The following is a 21,024-nucleotide window of genomic DNA, read 5'->3' as shown; positions in this document are numbered from 1 at the left end:
GCATTGAATGTGTAGATTGCTTTGGGTAGTAATGACATTTTCACAATGTTTTTTCTTCCCATCCATGAACAGGGAATATTTTTCCATTTCTTGGTGTCTTCTTCAGTCTGTTTCATAAGTTTTCTATAGTTTTCATCATATAGGTCTTTTACATCCTTGGTTAAGTTTACTCCTAGGTATTTGATGGTTTTTCATGCAGTCGTGAATGGGATCAGTTTCTTGATTTCTCTTTCAGCTGCTTCATTTTTGGTGTATAGGAATGCAACTGATTTCTGTACATTGATTTTGTACTCTGCAACTTTACTGAATTCATTGATCAGTTCTAGAAGGCTTCTGGTGGAGTTGATTGGGTTTTACATGTAGAGTATCCTGTCATTTGCGAAAAGTGAAAGTTTGACTTCTTTGCCAATTCTGATGCCTTTTATTTCCTTTTGTTGTCTGATTGCTGATGCTAGGACTTCTAGCACTATGTTAAACAGCAGTGGTGAGAGTGGACACCCCTGTCGTGTTCCTGATCTCAGGGGGAAAGCTCTCAGTTTTTCCCCATTGAGGATGATACTAGCTGTGGGCTTTTCATAAACTGCTCTTCTAATGTTTAGGTAAGTTCCTTCTATTCCGACTTTCTCAAGGGTTTTTATTAAGAAAGGGTGCTGTATTTTGTCAAATGCTAAAAAAGCTTTTTTTAAAATAAAAAAAATTGCAAGGGTTGTAGGAGCTGTGCCAGGAATATGAGTTACTTACTGCAAATCATAATATCACACCCCCTGTTCCTCTTCCTTCCCCAGTCCCAGGCCACCACTATTTTACTTTCTGTCTCTGTGAATTTGATTGCTTTAAGTACCTCCTATGAGTCGGATCATATAGTATTTGTCTTTTCTATTCGCTTATTCTACTTAGTATGTGGTCTGTGAGAATTTCACCAACTCTGTTAGTGTTTATCCAGTCATCCATCAGTGGACGCTGGGTTGCCTCCATCTTTTGGTTGTCATGAATAATGCTTCCATGTCATTGGTGTATAAAAATCTCGAGACCCTGTGTTCAAGTCTTATAGAAATGTATGGATATATATACATATATATATATATATGTATATATATCCATCTAGAAGTGAAATTGTTGAGTCATATATAATTCTATTTTTAATTTTTTGAGGAACCACCAAACTTTCACAGTGGTTGCACCATTTTTACATCTCCATCAATGATGCACCAGGGTTCCAATTTCTCCACTTTTTTGCCTACACTTGTTATTTTCTGTGTGTTTTGCTTTTAAGAGAAAATTTATAATAGCCATCATGATAGTATGAACTGGTATCTCATTGAGGTTTTGATTTGCATTTCTGTAGTGATAAAGTTGATTTTTGTATGTTTATCTTGTGTCCTGCCACCTTGTTGAAGTCATTTATTAATTTTAAGAGAATTTTTGTAGATTCCTTACATTTTTCTGAGTGGAAATCATGTCGTTTGCAAATAGGACAGTTTTATTTCTTCCTTTTGGATTTAGATGCTTTTATCCCTTTTTTTGCTCTGTCACACTGGCTGAAACTTCTAGCGCTACGTTGACTAAGTGCGATGAAAGTGGACATGCTAGCTTGTTTTCGGTCTTAGGGGGAACCATTCAGCATTTCTTTACTAAATAAAACATTAATGCTGGGTTTGTTGTGTGTTGAAGTTCCTCTTTAATCCTGTTTTTCTGAGAGTTTTTATTCTAGATGGATGTTGAGTTATGCCAGATGCTATTTTATCATCTATTGTAAGATGCTATAGTTTTCCTTCTTTAGCTGTTAATATATAGATTATGTTGATGTATTTATGTGTACATTTGTATTTATGTGTTGACCCAGCCGTGCATCTCTGGAATAAAAATCACCTGGTTATGGTATACAATTCTTTTTCTTGCTGGATTCTGTTTGGTAATATTTTGTTAAGGATTTTTGCATGTATATTTATGAGGGATATTGGTCTATACTTGTTTGGGGTTTTTTTGAACTGTTTTTGATTTGGTATCACAATATGAGCTTCATAAAATGAATTGAGAAGCATTCCTTCTATTTTCTGGAAGAGACTTTGTTTCATAAAATCCTCCAGTGAAACACCTAGGCTTTGGATATTTCTTTTCTGGTTTTAAAATTATGAGTTCAGTTTCCTTGGTAGTTATAAGGCTGTTCAAATAATCTTTTTCATATTGGCTGAGTTGTGGTGGGTTGTGTTTTTCAAGGTAGTGATCCTTTTGTCTAAGTTATCTAACTTATGTATGTAGAGTTTTTAAGATTTCCTGTTATTCTTTTGGTATCTGCAAGTCTTTAGGTCATTCTTGACATTGATAATATGTGTTCCCTGTTTTGTTTTGTTTTTTTTCATTTTCAGTGTTGCTAGAGGTTCTTCAGTTTCATTCACCTTTTCAAAGAACCAGTTTTTTGTTTTATTGATTTTCCCCTATTATTTCTTTTTTTCTCCTTCAAGTTTATTTTCCTCTTATTTAAAAAATTTTTTTTAAAGTTTTTGTATTTTTGAGAAAGAGCACAAGCGGGGGAGGGGCAGAGAGAGGGAGGCAGAGGATCAGAAGCACCTTCTGCTCTGACAGCAGAGAGCCCAACGTGGAGCTTAAACTCATGAGCTGTGAGATCATGACCTGAGCTGAAGTTGTATGCATAACCAACTGAGCCACCCATGTGTCCCTTTTTATTTTTCTTTAATTTTTTTTCATAAGTAAATTCCATTCCCAACATGGGGCTTGAACTTACAACCCTAAAATCAAGAGTTGCATGCTCCACCCACTGAGCCAGTTAGGAACCCCTGTTTTACATTCTTAGGTAGGACTTCAGATTGTTAATTTAAGACTTTTCTCCTAATATGTACATTTAGTCTATAAGTTTCCCTCTCAGTACTGATGAGCTGTGTCTCAGTAGTTACGTTGTATCTTTTCATTTAGTTCAGTTTATTTTTTTTAATTTCTTAGACTTTCTCTTTGACCTGTGATTATTTAGAAGTGTGTTATTTAGTTTCCAGTTGTACAGATTGTGTTACTTTTCTGTTACTGATTTCTAGTTTGAATCCTTTGTGATTTGAGAATATATTCCATTTGATGTCAATTCTTTTGAAGCTGTTTTGTTTTATGGCCCTGGCTATGGTCTTAGTCTATGTTCTATGTGTACTTTAAATATGTTCGTTGAGCATTGAAAACAATATGTATTTTGCCCTTATTGGGTGGAACTATCTTAATGTCAGTTTGATTCTGCTGGATGATGGTACTGTTGAGTTTTTCTGTATCCTTGCCGATTTTATTTCTGGTTATTCTGTCAGTTGTTGGGAGAGAGTTGTTGAATTCTCCAAGTACGTCTAAAGACGTGCCTATCACTTTTTGCTTCTTATATTGTGGCTTTGTTGTTTGGTGCATTTCGGGTTGCTTTCTCAGGTGGATTGACCTGTTTATCATTCTGTAATGTCCCTCTCTGTCTTTCATAGTTCTGTGTTTTTTTGTTTTTGCCTTGAAATTTATCTGATATTAGTAGGCATGGCTGTTTTCCCTTGATTAATGTTTGCATCTTAAACCTCTTCCCATTCTTTTACTTTCTGCCTACTTGTATCACTATATATGAACACGTTTCTTGGTGACTGCATATAGTTGAGTCATGTTTTTAATTTTGCCAGTTTTTGTCTTTGAATTGGTGTATATGGTCCATTTACACTTAATGTATTTTGTTATGTTAGGGTTTAAGCCTGCCATTTTATTTTTCATTTTCTGATTGTTCTGAGGGTTTTTTGTTTTTGTTTAGAATTCTGTTTTGATGTTCTATAGTGTTTTGAGTATACCCCTTGGTATTAGCTTTTTCAATGGTTCCTCTAGATATTATGAATACAGGACTTGTACTGGTTGACTGGTATTGTCATTTTACCAGTTCGAATGAAGTGTAGAAGTCCTATCTCTTTTGATATCCCTTTAACCTCTCCCATTTACATTTTTAAATATTTCCTCTCCATTCATTTAGAGTCTCATCACATAGTGTTAAATTTTTGCTTCAACTGTTAAATAAATTGGAAAACTCAAAAGGACAAAGAAACCCTGTTATAGTTACCATATTTTTACTTACTATGTTATTTCCTCCTTCCCAGTGTTTTACCCTGTTTCTTTTCTGTTTAGAGAACTTCTTTTAATCATTCTTTTAGGGTTGGCGTCCTGGCAACAGAATTCTGTTACTTCTCCTTCAACTAAGAATGTTTTGATTTTTCTTTTATTCCTGGAGGACATTTTTGCTGGGTAGAGGATTCTGGATTGACAGTTCTTTCCTTTTAGCACTCCTTTTCTGAGGAGAACTCTGCTTTCATTTGAATATTTTTTCTCTATAGGCAAGGTGTTGTTTCTGCTCACTGCTCTCAGTTTTTCTTTGTCTTTAGTTTTCAGAAGTTTCATTATGATGTGTGTTGGAATGGATTAATTTGGGGTCTTCTCTTTCTAAAGTTTTCTGGTTTTTGGTTTCTTTCAAACATGTTCATAATTGCTTGTTTGAAGCATTTTATCATAGTGGTTTCAAAATCTGTCAGGACTTCCTATCTTCTTAGTCTTGACATGTGTTGATTCTCATTTTATTAAGCTTGAGATCTTTTTTTTAAGTTCATTTATTTTAGAGAGAGCACAAGTGGAGGAGAGAGAGACAGCATCAGAAGTGGACTCAGCACTGACAGCACAGAGTCCAGTGTGGGGTTCAAATTCACGAACTGCAAGATCATGACCTGAGCCAAAATTGGATGCTTAATTGACTGAGCCACCCAGGCCCAAAAGTTTGAGATCTTTGTGGTACTGATATGACAGTTGATTTTAGATTGAAACCTGGACATTTTCATATTATGTTATGAGACTCTAGATCTTATTTAAACCTACTGTTTTAACTGACGTTTTCTAACACTGCTGTGGCAGGGAAAGTCGGGGGGGGGGTGCATTGCTCACTATCTGGTGAAAGTAGATGTCTAGGTTCCCACCCAGCCTCTTTTTAACACCTGAGTTGGGAGGGCGTCTTCTCTTTACTGCTGAGTTGTGGTGGAAGTTCTGCTTTTGACCTCCTGTGACACTGCAGTGGGGGTGACCTTGTCTTGACTTTCAGCGAGTCTTCCTCTGACACTGCTCCAGTGCCCCATACTGCCCAGTGTGGATGTAGTCCAGGCTCCCTCCGTGATCTCACTGACTGAGTGGGGGTCTTGTTCCTGGTTGGCAGGGATGACAACTCCAGCTGACTGGCCTCTGCCACCACGCTGATGGGTTATAGAAGTTCCTCATTACAGTCTCCCAGGTGGAAGTCTAGGCTCCCCACTGGGTTTTGCTTGCCTGGGTAGGGGTGGTGCTCAGCCTTATCTGAGGTGCATGACTGGAGTAGAGTATTGGTGTCTGGAAGTTTCATTTTACTAGCCTACCTGTTTCTTAGAGCTCTGGCTAGAGAGAGCAGGCTTTGGCGGGGGTGGGGGTGGGGGTTGTGTGCCCATGTTGTTGTTGTTTCTGGGTTTCTGGTTTCTTTGACCTTGACTGTGGACTTATGAAGGAGGAAGAAAACCTGGAGAATGCACCACCTTGTGTAGGTTCCCTAGTTGGCCTTTCTCTATACTTTCCAAAGTCCTATCTTTTTTTTAATGTATGATGCCAGGGTTCTTAGTTCTCTGTAGCAGAAGGAATAACAAAAAGTACATCTGCTGTGACTTCCAGTGAGTGAAAGCCTAGCTGTCATTTTTAGTTAACTCTTTTAATTGAGACCATGAATTGGGATTTTGTGTTGATAATGTTGCCAGGTTTTAAAATAACCGGTTTTGAGGCACCTGACTGGCTCAGTCTGTTGAGCCATCCGACTTCAGCTCAGGTCATGATCTCACAGTCTATGGGTTCTAGTCCCGCGACTGTGCTGACGCTCAGAGCCTGGAACCTGCTCTGGATTCTGTGTGTGTCTCTCTGCCCCTCCCCCACTTGCGCTTTATCTGTTTGTCTTAAAAATAAATCAACATTAAACAAAGTAACTAACCGGTTTTAAACCTAACTAGGTATTTATTTCCTGGTTAATTGGTTCATCTTTAGCTTTCTTTTGAGCATCAAAGGGGAGGCTATGTTTTGTTTAGCCTCTCTCCTGCCTCCTTTCACCTCCTAGAAGTTGTTAGCACTTTTACTCAGAGCAGGTTATTGAATCGATATGTGCTTAAAGGAAATTGTGCTGTTTCAGCTAATTAAATAAAATCCTATCAAAGATGTCAACATTTAAAATTCTATACCTCTGTTTAAGCTGAATGTTTTTTACTTTTTTTCTGTTTGACTTTTATTGAATTATTTCTCCTTTCTGCCTAGCTTAAATTCATTTCGCTCTGTCTACAAACATTGCCCTCAGCACTGTCTTCTGTGGGAGGAAAGAAAGCAACTAGAGTGTACTTTCAAGGGGCGCCTGGGGGGCTCAGTCGGTTAAGTGGCCTATTTCGGCTCAGATCATGATCTCATCGTTCGTGGGTTTAAACCCCATGTCGGGCTTTGTGCTGACAGCTCAGAGCCTGGAGCCTGCTTCAGTTTCTATGTCTCCCTTTCTCTGCCCCTCTCCTGCTCATGCGCTCGTTTGCGATCTCTCTTTCAAAAATAACTAAACATTGAAACATTTTTTAAAAAATAAAACAAAAGAAAGTACTTTCTATCCGTGTCTTCCTAGGCTCACAGTGTGAATTCCTAGTAACCAGGGACAGTGTCTTCTCTCTGTCCCCCACATCAGTTAGCACAGAAAGAGTTCTTGGTAAATATCTGTGAATGAATAAGAACTCCATAAATACCTAAAGACCGCCTTCTCCTCTTTTATTTATTTATTTTTATTTTTTTAGTAATCTCTACACCCAATGTGGGGCTCAAACTCACAACCCTGAGATCAAGGGTTGCATGCTTTTCTGACTGACCAAACCAGCCAGGTGCCCCAGCCTTCTTCTCTTTTAAATGCTACACAATACCTTCCTTGAATTAAAAAGAATTTTTTTAACATTTATTCATTTTTTTTGAGAGTGAGAGAGCAAACAAGCGCACGAGTGGGGGAGGGGCAGAGAGAGAGGGAGGGAGAATCTGAAGCAGGCTTCAGTCTGAGCTGTCAGCACAGAGCATGACATGGGGCTCGAACTAACAAACCTGAGCCGAAGTTGGACGCTCAATTGACTGAGCCACCCAGGCACCCCTCTTGAATTTTTTATGTTAGTATCAAATACTGAATATGTATATTGTGAGAAATACTTTTTTTTTACCATCTAGTGTAAGACTTGGATATCAGAAATATTGGCTAAGTGGAGACATGAATACTGACTTTTAGATCACACCACTAAGAAATCATGTTATGGGCTAAACAATGTTAATGAGACAAGGTAGGAATTCTAGTACAAGACCAAGTAAAAGTTTACCATAGTGCAGAGCTTCATAAATTTTCTTCCCTTATAAAATTCATGAGTATCTGTAAATTTTTACAGCACCTCTAGGATATAGAGAATACCCGTTCACTGGTGAAGAAGTTAGGTTCAGACCACTTGGCTATGTCCTAACAGCACGTGTTGGACCCGGCTCAGTTTCTCAGACTTTGGAGGCAGAGTGGACATTTCACGGTCATTCTTTTTTCACCGTGATTTTCCCACTATTCCTTTTATCCAGAAACTGCCAGAAACCCAGCTTCACAAAAATATGGCATTATTGAAAGGAATGTAGCAGTTTTAACGTAGTAACAGAACTGCCTGGAACTGGTGGTTCACCCAGTGTTCGCCAGATGCTCTGGGTTTCCTTCAGAAAATGTAAACTACCCTGCTGCGGTCTCTGAGTTTGTCATTGGGCCCTGCAGGACCTAGTACAGGGCTTAGGAGCTGGCCCCTGCGGACTGCAGGCACGGGGGTGGGGGGTGCGGGGGTGGAGTGGGGCGGGAACTGTGAAAAGGGATGTTTTAGGAGCACTGGTGAGACCGAGGAGTGGTTAAGAGTGAGCCGTGATCTTAGTTACATAAACCGTCCGTCTTCAGCCCTGTCTCCTCTAAAGCTTTGCAATAATGTCACACATCTGATATTCACGAGTAACCACAGTTCAGTGTTGATTTCTTAATTCTTGCCAGTTCGTATACATAATATTTTTGTTCCTCTTGAACATTTTGTTATACTTTTTATGTAAGAGTAGAGGTTGAGTATGAAATTTTGATGACTCTGATGCTGGTATAGAAGGAGGACTTAACTTAAATCTTTGATTCTCTCCTTACTACTCGTACTGTTATATTAGCTTTTTAAGAAATATTCCTGGAGACCAGTCTTTGTGTCTGATTCACAGAAACAAAGGATAATTTTTGAGATAACCAGGAGCTCTTGTTTTTTTCTCCCAACATAGAACAAATCACCCGCTGCAGTTCCGGAACCAGAGACCAGTAAATTTGACAGCACTGGATATGATAAGGACTTAGTAGAAGCTTTGGAAAGAGATATAATTTCTCAGAATCCCAATGTTCGATGGTAAGTTGTATCCCAACAGGATAATGGGCTAATGCTTTTAGAAAAAGAAAATGGAACCAGTGTGGACATGGCGCTGAAGATTAGTCCTTGGGATTGGATCCAGAGTACATGCGGTGTGACCCCAACACTTGGTTCAGGCTATACCAGGTTTCTGTCTGAGATTTTTTTTTTAAAACTTAGTAAAATCACAAATGATAAATAAGTTTCTGTTAGATAAAAAAAAAATCTTCTGTACAGAGCGGGAAGAAGATGACAGAAATTTCCATCTATTTTTGGGACATGCTCTAATGGGGAAATGGCAGCGACCCTTATTGCATGCGTGTTGCTGGTTTTTGTCTTTACGTAAGCTCTGTGCCCCGGTGGGGCTTGAACTTACGACCCTGAGATTGGGAGTCTCATGTTCCACTGGCTGAGCCGTCCAGCCGCCCCATGTTGCTTGTTACTTATAGGTTTATCCCATGGGTGTTTCTTTTATTTTCTATGACTTTGAGCAGTGGTTCTCAACTTGTTTAATATCGTATTGAATCGAAGAACTGCAGTTATCACACTAAGTTCTAGAAGTTCCCTTAATGATTTTTAGGTATGGTTTTGGGGATATTTTAAAAATACTTTTTGGTATTTGATGTTTATACAGTGAGCGTACATCTTCATGAACATCCCACATGCAGCAGCAGCGGGGTTTTCGAGCGGTTGGGGATGACTTCGCCGCAGTCTCTGTGATACTCTTCATCTCTGCGCTGGAGGCAGCAGCCATATTGCAGCTGTCTCTCCTGTCTGCCCTTTTTATTCTTTATGGTTTTTGGGGGGGCAGGGGAGTTTCTTTTTAATGGGCTTATTGTTTATAGAATGAACATCATGAGAGCAGGAAACTAAAGTGAGATGGCCTGGTCTTAAGAGTGGGCCTGTGGACCCGTGTTCTGCTTCCCCAAGCGGACAGTCTTTCCTGCCAGGAACGGACGATTGAGCTTGTGCTGCGCGTTGGCCGGTGGCCGTGGTGGCCTCGTCGCGGCGTGCTGCCCCCCCCCCACCCCGTGACTGCGGCGGGGTCCGCCCTGTGCCCGGCGCCAGGAGACCGTGTGCTGCGGCAGCCCTCAGGAACCACCACACGGAGCCAGCATACAACCTGAGACGTCGTTGATAAATTATCTCCTGTTTCAGGGATGATATTGCTGATTTAGTAGAAGCTAAAAAGCTGCTTAAGGAAGCTGTGGTGTTACCAATGTGGATGCCAGAGTTCTTTAAGGGCATCAGGAGACCATGGAAGGTAGGTTTATTACCGTTGCGGCATTGTCTAAGTGAGCGGCATTACATTGCTGTAGAAAACTAGTATTTATCTTATTCAGGGAGGAAAGGGGGAAAGGGGAGACAGACAAGGTAAGGAAAATTTTTAATTCAAAGGTATGTTTTTCAGAATTTTGTTTAGACCAAAAAGTATTGCAAGGTTCCCAGAATAAGAAATAAGAAAGTTGATTTCCAGTGAGCTTGTATTTGCAGATATGAGCAAGTTGCCTAATGCAGAAATACTCCGTTTTGTGTATCATGCTACAGAACTTGTATCCTCTACTTCTTGTATTTGTCTTTAAGAAATTGAGACATCTGCATCTAGTAGGTACTTTTTTTTAAAAAAAAAAAGTCATGAGCTGATCTGAAAAGACACTGGAAAAAATTCTTGGATTTGGAAAATGTGCTAAATGGCTAACTCTGCTGCACTTACTAAGAATTCTTGAAATACGAAGTGATAAGCTACAAAGTTCTAGACCTGCTTTGAGTACAGCTGTGTAACAAAAAAACTAATTTGTTCAACCCAAAGCCTAGAAGGAACTGTATCCAAATACTATTGGTATGTTGGTATTTGTGTTAGAGTAGGATTATTATAATCTCAGTATTATAATCCTGATTATATTTTTCTCATTTCTGAGTCCTAAATTCTTAATAACATCTGTTCTTGTATGATTTCTTGTCTTTTATAATGAAAAAAGTAAATTTGTGGTAAGGTATCCTTCTGTTTACTTTTATTTGTCCATTACATAGCAGTTGAAGATTCTTAGTCCTGGAGCACCCGGGGGTTAGAACAGTGGCGGGGATCTTTGACTTCTGTCCCCGTCTCCCCAACAGGGAGTGCTGATGGTGGGGCCGCCCGGCACCGGAAAGACCCTCCTCGCTAAAGCGGTGGCTACGGAGTGCAAGACAACATTCTTCAACGTGTCCTCCTCAACTCTGACCTCCAAGTACAGAGGAGAGTCTGAGAAGCTGGTTCGTCTTCTGTTCGAAATGGTGAATGTTTGAGCCAACTCTAAAGAATCTTTATCTCTGAAAGGGGAGAACGGGAGTCGTAACGGCCTGCAGTGTGTAGACTAGCTTGGCAGGGAGTCGTGCCCAGAGTGTGATTCCCGGGCCCTCGAAGCTAGAATCCTGTAATCATATGAGTAAATCGACTTTTTCTGCCTCCTTTCCTCTAGAGGAAGAGCCCTCTCTGATGGCTTATGGGCATGCTCACATGAGGTCTGCATCTGCTGTCGGAGTTAGAGGAAGAGCCATCTCTGATGGCTTATGGGCATGCTCACATGAGGTCTGCATCTGCTGTCGGAGTTAGAGATTATTCCGTTTTCTCACTCGGTAGGCCCAGTTGTAATAGGGTCAATGCAGTGTTGTAACAGTGACGCGGAACAGTGAAAATGAGGCAGTTAGGGAACTGAGGTCACCTCCCGTCTATTAACTGTATACTAGGACCTTGAGTTTAATGCCCCAGCCTTCGGATGGTTACTTTTTGCTTGTTACTTTGAGCTTCTTTTATCTTTTTTCCAGTCCCACTAATCTGAATATCAGAAGGAATATAATTCAACCAGTTCTAGTAGTGTTTAGATTGAATTCAGCAGCTTTTTAGACTTCAGACTCTAAGCTTCACTGATTACTTCAGTCTTGCCTCATTTAAGAAGTTGTGTAGTTCAGGGGCGCCTGGGTGGCTCAGTAGGTTTACCATCCAACTCTAGCTCAGGTCATGATCTTGCAGTTCTTGAGTTTGAGCCCCATGTCAGGCTGTGTGCTGACAGCTCAGAGCCTGGAGCCTGCTTCATATTCTGTGTCTCCCTCTCTCTTTGCCTCTCCCCTGCTCACGTTCTCTCTATCTCTCTCTCTCTTTCTCTCTCAAAAATAAATAAACCTTAAAATTTTTTTTTAAAAAAAAGGAGAGGTGCCTGGGCTCAGTCAGTTAAGAGTCAGACTTTAGCTCATGTCATGATCTCATGGTTCCTGAGTTCAAGACCCATCTTGGGCTCTGTGCTGACAGCTCAGAACCTGGAGCTTACTTCGGATTCTGTGTGTCCCTCTCTTTCTGCCCCTCCCCTGCTTGCAGTCAATCTCTGTCTCTCTCTCTTAAGAATAATGTTAAAAACATAAAAAGAAATCATGTAGCTAATACGTATTATATAGAGAATGACTTGCATTCTTAATTCTAAAGAGTCCATTGTGGATGAAATCTTAGATGGCTGTGTTAATATGACACTAGATCTTAACTTCCTTAGGCTCAGAATAAAAACAAGCAAATGAAAACCATTATAATTTCAGGTTATCCATTGTCTTTTTTAAAAAAAATTTTAATGTTTATTTTTGAGCGGGAGGGGCAGAGAGAGAGGGAGACACAGAATCCGAAGCAGGCTCCAGGCTCTGAGCCGTCAGCAGAGCTCAGGGGCCACGAACTCATGATCTCGGCCGAAGTCAGATGCTCAACTGACTGAGGGTCCCAGGTTATGCATTTTCTGTAAAGTCTTCTTCCTGTTTTGATTCCCATTTTGTCCTTCAGGTTGGATAATTTATAAGGCAGGATGCAAATTCTAACAGGTTCTTAATAGTTTACCAGTAATTTACACCACAAGAGGAATCTAGTGGAGAACCTCTTAGATCATTTATTTGCTTCCGGGGGAAAAAATCATACCTCAGGATTCCAGAATAACTAGGCTTTTAAAAAATGTAAGCTAAGTAGCGTGACCGGCTAAGTATGGAGTCTCAGAGCCAGGGAGCCTGGGTTCAGACCCCTCCTCGCTCGCGTTCCTAGCCGGCTACCTGCGGGCAGACTCCTCTCCTCAGCCTCAGTTATTAGATCTATAAAAGAGGACATTATGGGGCGCCTGGACGGCTCAGTTGGTTAAGCGTCCAGCTTGGCTCAGGCCATGATCTCACGGTTCGTGGGTTCGAGCCCTGCATCAGGCTCTGTGCTGACAGCTCAGAGCCTGGAGCCTGCTTTAGATTCTGTGTCTCCTTCTCTCTCTCTGACCCTCCCCTGCTCATGCTGTCTCTCTCTGTCAAAAATAAATAAAAACTTTTAAAAATAAAAAAAATTTTTTAAAGAATTATTTGATATATTTTTTTAATGGAGGGTTTATATTTGAGGAAACGGACCATTTTCTTCTGTGTGGGGAAGCCTTTTACAAAGTACTAATGTGCATTATTTTTTATAGCGAGGTTCATGAAGGCATATCAAACGGCATATTTTTTACTGGCTTCCCTGGCGTTTACCGTCTTTAAATAAACGCCACTTATCTGCAAAGTGCTGCTTCAAGGTGCGTGCTGGAGGGGGCTCAGTCCCGCCAGTGCCCGCAGCTGGGAGCTTCTGCCCTTGTGACTTTTGATTAGGGCTCAGATTGAAAACTAACTTAGGTTTTGTTCTTGGTTTTGTTTGTTTTTCCTGTTCACCCTGTGGGCTCTCTGGTAAAGGGGTCCTGCCTCTCATCTTGTTTTGACTGCTCTACAGAGGACTTTCCTCTCCCTGAGGGCCCACCCGAACCCCCACTTCCCTCCCCCCGCCTCCCCCAGGAATCTCTCAAAGCAAACATGCCTCAAGGCCTGTATTTTAAATAATGTCACTTAAATAGAAGTCTGTCCAGGATTTTCACATGACAGGATAACAAACACATACAAAAACGGCATGATATGATTTTTGTTGCATTGTCAAGAACTTTCATTTTCCAGTGTCAGTAACCTAATCAAATGAGTTTAAACCAAAAGAATAATATATTGGGTCCCATAACTAGGAATTTTGGGAGGTTATGTTTTCGATTTTTAGGCCTACCAGGAGCTAGTAATTCAGATGTTTCTGGGCATGTCTCTCTGACCTTTGCGTCTGTCTACCTGTGGGCTGGCTGTGATTTGGGCCAGGCCTGTGTGGTGGTCCAGAGAGCCATCAGAGCCGTGGGACTTGTTTTTATTGTTTTTATGGTAGTCTCAGAGGAATTAGCCCTTGTTTCTCAGTTCTTCCAGCAAAATCCCAGGGATTAATGTTTGACCTGTTTTGAGTCACATGCCCATGCGTGAATCCCATCATTTTGGTCAGAGAATTGGAGTGATCTGATTGGCCAGACCAGAACCGGACCCCTGGAACTTCAAAAGAGTTGGCCTCTCTTGAAGTAGTGGAACAAGAATGTAAAAGGATGGATACTGGATGAAAAATCGAACTTTCTTACCAGAAGGGATGCTGTGCAGGCCAAAGCATTTGAATCTTTCTGTAGTATTTTCTGTGTCCTTCAAGGCCAATTTTACAGGTGCCATGGAGCCTCTGCTCCAAGTCAGACCGTTCTGCAGACTCTCAGTAGTTGGGAAGAATCTACTTGGTTTTTTTCTTGGTATGGCAACACGTAGATTGAAATTTAATTTTTGTCAGTGTAGGCTCTCTTGACAGATGGTTTCTTGATAGAATTTCAGTTGAGAATTTTCTTGCATGCTTTTTTTTTCCTGTTTTCTTGTCTGTCCATTATTTTCTTTTCTATTTTTTGAAAAGAGTACAAAAATTTTTGTGCATACTACCTAAAATCCAAATAAGGACACCTTATTAAAAATTAAATTATCCGGGGTGCTTGGGTGGTTCAGTCGGTTGAGCATCTGACTCGATTTCGACTCAGGTCATGATCCTGGGGTTCCTGATTTGAGCCCCACATTAGGCTCTGGGCTGACAGCGTGGGGCCCGCCTGGGATTCTCTCTCTCCCTCTATCTCTGCCCTTCCCCCACATTAATTCTCTCTCCCTTTTTCTCAAAATAAACTTAAAAAAAAAACTGTCTCTGTGAAGGGAACTGATGACTTAGAATTCAGATTTTCAACTAGAAGAGAAACAGATTTAAGTAAGGATTTTCCAGGTGGATAGACTAAAACTGAATCCGTCCTTTGGAGGCACAGGCCTTCCAACCCAGTGAACTGCCTCGGAGAGGATGCTAGATCGGAACTCCTTGGTCTGAGGGACTTGATAGGCCCTGTGTAAATCCATGTTCAAGTCCATAATGTTCACTTGCCCTTGCAGACTTTTAGTTTTGGAAAAACCTTTGGAAAGTGCTGTGTGCTCACTAAGCCGCGAGAAATCTTTGTCATCATTTAGCTTCAAACCCTCTTGAGCATTGATTCTGTGAGTTTGGATATTTCATTTAAAAATAATTAAGAATTTTTTTGTGTTGCCACATAAAAAATGGCAACTTAATGAGGATTTCTTAGAGGGAAATCTGTATGATTTTTTTTTAAGGTAATGGTTCTCTGTAACCAGTTTTTTCTTAGAACTTGAGACACTTCTGAACGTCAGCAAATGTTTTCCCGCTGTTGTCCTCACTGTCGTAGCATACGAGGTAACTCTGTGTGTGTATCACTCGTGAGTAAATACAGACTGCAGCCAAAGTACTGAGTGTTACAAAAATGGCCGCGTGGGGGTTAAGCGTACGCTCAGCTTATACCAGAAGCTCTTTCAGCTGCTCCCGGTTATCCTCTCCCCGGAGAATTAGGACGAGAGAGAAGCACTGTGGCAGGCTGCGCAGCTCTTTCCTAATTGCTGTAGATTACTTTTAAATGAAATAAAAACCTGGTATTACCTGGCTTCTTTATTTAGGCTCGATTTTACTCTCCGGCCACCATATTTATCGATGAGATCGACTCCATTTGTAGTCGCAGAGGGACTTCCGAAGAGCACGAGGCAAGCAGGAGGGTGAAAGCCGAGCTGCTGGTTCAGATGGATGGTATGCGCGCGGCTGTGCACTGACCGAGCTCTCCGCCGGGTGCCCGTGCCCGCCCAGGACGGCGGGAGGGGGGGTAACTCTCCGCTGGGTGCCCGTGCCCGCCCTGGACGGCGGGAGGGGGGGTAACTCTCCACCTGGTGCCCGCCCAGGACGGCGGGAGGGGGTGGCGGCTCTCGGCCTGGTGCCCGCCCAGGACGGCGGGAGGGGGGTAACTCTCCACCTGGTGCCCGCCCAGGACGGCGGGAGGGGGTTGGCAGTAGATCCTGGAGGTTGACCATATATTGGGGACACTGAAGAGGGGGGTGGGGATATGCCAGGAATGGCTATTCACAGAGCCCTCATGGGCCTATGATCAGATTTCTTATTTTTAGCAATGAAATTGAAATAAATGCAAATAAATTGGCCTCAGGGATATGGATGCTTTGAAAAATTTTAGAAGTTGGTATATAGTTATGCTGAGCTGGTCTTTTGGTTAAATCTATTTTGAGTCCAATTGGCTTTGTTGTTGTTTTTTGTTTTTCTGTATTAAAACTTAGTGTTCTTGGGTCCCAAATTCTTGTATGTACCAGTTAGCTTTAGAAGTCTTAGGGGGCCTTAACAATTGCACTGCCTTGTGATTGATTTAGTGCCAAATACGTGATGACCTTTAAGGAGTTGAGCTTTCGTTTGTTTACTGACTTACCTTTTTACGTTCTTATCACCCTCCTCCTTAGGTGTCGGAGGCGCTGCTGAAAACGATGACCCTTCCAAGATGGTTATGGTTCTTGCGGCCACCAACTTCCCCTGGGATATTGATGAGGCGTTAAGACGACGCCTTGAAAAAAGAATCTATATTCCGTTACCATCAGGTAGCTTCATTTCACTCTTGTCAGAAACCTCATGTTAACTGTTCGGTAGTTTTGCTTAGAGATTTTAAAATTTGGTATTGACTTTCCTTTAAAGAGACAAATGTAGGATGTCTTTCCTTGTATTAACAGGTTCGGCTCAATCTAGAACCTTCAAGCCTTGATACCACGAAATATTTAAAAAAAAATTTTTTTTTATTTACTTTTAAGAGACAGAGACAGCCCAAGCAGGGGAGGGTCAGAGAGAGAGAGAGGGAGGCACAGAATCCGAAGCAGGCTCCAGGCTCTGAGCTGTCAGCACGGAGCCCCATGCGGGGCTGGAACCCACGAACTGTGAGATCATGACCTGAGCCGAAGGTGGATGCTCCACCAACTGAGTCACCCAGGCGCCCTGATACCAGGAAAATTTAAATGTAGTGAGGAGTGACTCTTAAATTTTTAAGCATATGAGCTCCAAGATTTGGAAAACCACCTTCTTACACAAAGTAGACTTGATTGTGTTTATGTTGAAGGCTTACATTTTAAAATTTGTTTCCATCATTAGCAAAAGGCAGGGAGGAGCTGTTACGAATAAGTCTGCGTGAGCTGGAATTGGCTGATGATGTTGACCTTGCAAGTATAGCAGAAAATATGGAAGGTTACTCAGGTGCGGACATTACCAACGTGTGCAGGTATGGATTATCTTGGAAGCATAGGTTTTCATGGGCATTAACTTCTGTTACGAAGCTTTCATGCTGAGGTCATAAGATGGGTGAAGACCAAGGACCTGCATGATCGTTTCTAGTCAGAGACACAGTTTTGGTATTGAGTTCGTGGTAAGGGGCTGGTAAGAACCCGAGCGTCTCGCATGGCACTGAACAGTCTGGTGCATTTCAAAACTACAAGTTTCAGAATTTACTATTAGAACAACTGGTATAATATAGGAAATCAGTAATTGTCCTGGATTTAAAAAATGTTGGTGTGCCTTTTCCATATACTCTTCCGTAAGAAACAGCCATGGGATTGATCGGGCACACTCACGCAGAGTACAGTCTCACTTTCCGTGCGCGTGTCCCGAATATGCTAGGAACAGCTACGAAACAAGAAAAAAGACCGCCTCTAATCCAGTCGATTCAAGTGGGTTTTGTCCTAATCTGAGTATTAGTTCATATGTTTATTAGCAAGGGACTTGTCATAAAGCGAGCCCCCCACTGGGTGGTTGTGAGGATGAGAAGTGTGGGGGGGGGCAGCTGCACGTTGCTGTCCCTTTGCATAAATGGTGGCTGTTATCAAAGAAGAAACTTGGTGAAAGTACAGGTCCTTGAATCTGAAGTGTCTTCTTTAAAAACAAAACCATAAAAACCCAAAAGACAAAACTAATACAGAGGGGGAAAAGAGACACACCTTAATTTGATGATTTAGTTTTTCCTACACAGGTAGAAACTCTTTTTTTAGCTAACCAGTTCCCTCCTGTTTATTCTATTGGACACTTAACACAGAAATTCAATTGCTAGGATCTTTGTTACATCCTTTTACTTTTTCGTGGGCTTTCTGCTCAGTATCATTCATTTAACCCAATAGCCTTATTTTCATCATGGAAGATTTAACTGCTCAAAAGCAACTCGGAACAAGCTGTGTATCTGACACAAGATTCTGTGCAGTACTACATAGTGTAGTATGGATGGTAACAGTAACACGTGCTGAACACCTTTTCTTTTTGCAGGTTTGTATTCAATCAAAATAACTGTGTGTGTTTTCATTTAAAAACTAGGGATGCGTCCTTGATGGCAATGAGAAGGCGTATTGAAGGTTTGACCCCAGAAGAAATCAGAAATCTCTCAAAAGAGGAAATGCACATGCCTACAACTATGGAGGATTTTGAAATGGCTTTAAAGAAAGTTTCGAAGTCAGTTTCTGCTGCAGACATTGAAAGATATGAGAAATGGATATTTGAGTTTGGATCATGCTAAATTCTCACAACATAAACTGTGAGAAACCTGCCTTAAAGTGTTTGAACAATAATTAAATGTAGGATTTCATTGCATCGAGTGCTATATTTTTTTAAACTTTCATAATGGTAAGATAAAAAGATTCTGAATAAAGGCAATTTTTTAAAGCTGCAATTTTGTTTTACTTAAGTATTACCGCTCTTTCACGGACCACGTGTGCCGCAGATGTGAGTGCTTAGCGTGGAGGAGTGTCCTCACGATCACTCCACGCACAGCGTCTCGTCTCCCTGCGCCGCTGCCGCTCCGCCTCCCGGGAGGCTCCGCCTGGAGGCGGCAGCACCTGGGGCGCCAGCGGACGACAAAATGCCCTAACCTTCCTACCCATGCGCCGTCCTTCCTGCTTGCTGTTCCAGTAGCTTCCTTCGCCTTCCCTTCATTTTACAGAGCACTTAAAGGGAAAAAATATAGATCTATGTATACTTTTAAGAAAGCGAGCGTGTGAGAGAGGGGTAAGGTAGGGGCAGAGAGAGAGGAAGACAGAATCCTAAGCGGGCTCCACACTGTCACTGCAGGGCCCGACACAGGGCTCTCAGTCCCACAGACTGTGAGATCATGACCTGAGCAGCAATCAGGAGGCGCCGCTTAACCAGCTGAGCCCGCCAGGCGCCCCGTACAGCCTCACCTGACTTTATTCTGCCTGAGGCTGCCCTACAGCTGCCCACTGTGTCCTAATAAATGACACTTGACGCGTTCACTCATGGATGCCACACATAATTCAAGTAACGGTTAATGGGGGTGCCTGGGTGGCTCAGCTGGTTAAATGTCTGACTCTTGGTTTTGGCTCAGGCCAGGATCTCGCAGTTTACAGGATCAAGCCCCAAGATGAGCTCTGTGTTGGTGGCATGGATCCTGCCTGGGATTCTCTCTCCCCCCTCTCTCAAAGTAAACATTTTTTAAAACGTAACAGTTAATGGTGCAACTATAAGTTAATAAATGAAATAAAAATTAATGGCATACAATCTTAGGTAAGATACTCACTTAGGATTCGTTTTTTTATTAATGTTTATTCATCTATTTTGAGAGAAAGAGACAGTAGTGGGCGGAGAGAGGGAGAATCCCAAGCAGGCCCCTAGCTGCCAGCGTAGAGCCTGATGTGGGCCCTGAATTCATGAGCCATCAGATCATGACCTAAGCCAAAACCAAGGGTGGGATGCTTAAGCGACTGAGCCACCCAGGCGCCCCAAGGATTACTTTTTAAAAGACAACTAACTGTATCATCTCAGCCATAGAAAACAGAGTACTGGGGCGCCTGGGTAGGCTCAGTTAGGCATCTGACTTTGGCTCAGGTCATGATCTCATGGTTCGCGGGTTCGAGCCCCAGATCAAGCGCTGCTGACAGCTCAGAGCCTGGAGCCTGTCTTCAGGTTCTATGTCTCCTCTCTCTGCCCCTCCCCTGTTCACGCTCTCTCAAAAATAAATAAACATTAAAATAAATATTGAAAAAAAATAAAAACAGCTAGGCAAAATGAAACCTCCTTCCCTCTGCCACCTGTCATCCTTCCCTCCCCGCCCACATATCTATTTAGCCTAAATCTAAGGTGGTTTTATCTTTTGCCCCCCTTCCCTAAGGTGGTTTTAAAAACCAGTTATTACTTTCTTAAAGTGTTTAAAATGATGGGTTACAATAAAAAGCAAAACAGGATAGGAAACATCGATCACATGGAGTAAAGGTATTACATATCCTAGATCACATTATAAAATAGAGGTCAGTATGAGAGAGGTTTTTGTGAAAAGAGACCAAACTCGGTCGGAGGGTGAGCAGCTTGAGGACCGACCAGAGCGGGGACGCGAACTCCCGGAGGCGGAGGGCCTCACGCGTCGATCTGCGCCCTGGTTTCAGCAGGGTACGTGAGAGGAGCTCTTACCGAGAAGTAATTCTCGCCTGGGAAAAATGTTTTTATACCAAAACGACTATTTTCCTCAAAAAAAAGTTTATTTTAGAATGAGAACAACATCACTACTGTGTTTAAATCCTCGTGCGCTCAGGTGTACGTAGTCTCGCTACAGGATACAATCAAGTCATGATACACTTCAGTGATTTTATACCGAGTCACACGCTTAATATAAAGGCACATTTTACGGAATAAAAAAATAAGTGTTAAATTCTTGAGCTTTTAAATTAGAATTTTATAAAGTGCTTTTCATAAAGTCTCATATATTATCGTAATTAAGTGGATATAATTTCCTTTACAAAGGCACCTTGAAAAGTATTGGCACGTGGCATTTTGTCTTGCCCTTTTTTTTTCTTTTTGGTAATTTGTAAGTTTCTTCACATCTTCTCCTCCACTTCACTTAGATTTTTCTTAACAATTCATCATCTGAATAGCCAGCCCTGTTACAGAATAAGGTGAACTTTAACTTGTCATTTTAAAGGTAAAGGTTTAGGCAGTTTTAGGAGTTTAGCAATTTCCCTGGTGTATAAACTGATTCTTAATGATTTCAAGAAAATTCTATTTAAGTGGCAAATTTAGAGCCAAAAGACTAGTTCAGAGTCCATGATGTGAGATGGTGTTTTAAACACATGTTTTATCTTCAAGGTTTTTTGCTCCTTTCTCAGTATCCTCTGGAAGTAAGTTGATAGCTGTCACAGGTCTAATATTTGCTTTATCCAATTGAAGAACTCCTCTGAAATATAAAAATAAGTATTAAACATTGCCTCTGTCTACAGTTTGGTAATAAGGAAGGCCTACTTCAAGGTTATAATTAAATATATACCTGGGGGTAAGTGCTTT

General features: G+C 41.6%; 2 protein-coding genes across 2 annotated transcripts in view; one reads left to right on the top strand and one right to left on the bottom strand.

Annotated features, from left to right (window-relative positions):
* The window catches only part of KATNA1 (katanin catalytic subunit A1), a 46,414-nt gene extending 28,008 nt beyond the window's left edge, over positions 1–18,406 (top strand). The window contains exons 5-11 of the mRNA XM_029943915.1: positions 8,353–8,474; positions 9,633–9,738; positions 10,590–10,748; positions 15,333–15,459; positions 16,173–16,307; positions 16,849–16,975; positions 18,055–18,406. Of these exons, the coding sequence (XP_029799775.1) occupies positions 8,353–8,474; positions 9,633–9,738; positions 10,590–10,748; positions 15,333–15,459; positions 16,173–16,307; positions 16,849–16,975; positions 18,055–18,253 (975 nt within the window). The 3' untranslated portion in view covers positions 18,254–18,406. The remainder of the gene's footprint in view (positions 1–8,352; positions 8,475–9,632; positions 9,739–10,589; positions 10,749–15,332; positions 15,460–16,172; positions 16,308–16,848; positions 16,976–18,054) is intronic.
* Positions 18,407–20,204: 1,798 nt separating this feature from the next.
* The window catches only part of GINM1 (glycoprotein integral membrane 1), a 19,034-nt gene continuing 18,214 nt past the window's right edge, over positions 20,205–21,024 (bottom strand). Inside the window, exon 8 of the mRNA XM_029944888.1 lies at positions 20,205–20,917. Coding sequence (XP_029800748.1) covers positions 20,806–20,917 — 112 coding nt within the window. The 3' untranslated portion in view covers positions 20,205–20,805. The remainder of the gene's footprint in view (positions 20,918–21,024) is intronic.

This window comes from Suricata suricatta, chromosome 7 (assembly GCF_006229205.1).
Source record: "Suricata suricatta isolate VVHF042 chromosome 7, meerkat_22Aug2017_6uvM2_HiC, whole genome shotgun sequence".
NCBI lineage: Eukaryota > Metazoa > Chordata > Mammalia > Carnivora > Herpestidae > Suricata > Suricata suricatta.
The sequence above is the reverse complement of the archived record's forward strand: the minus strand, read 5'-3'. Positions and strand labels throughout refer to the sequence as shown.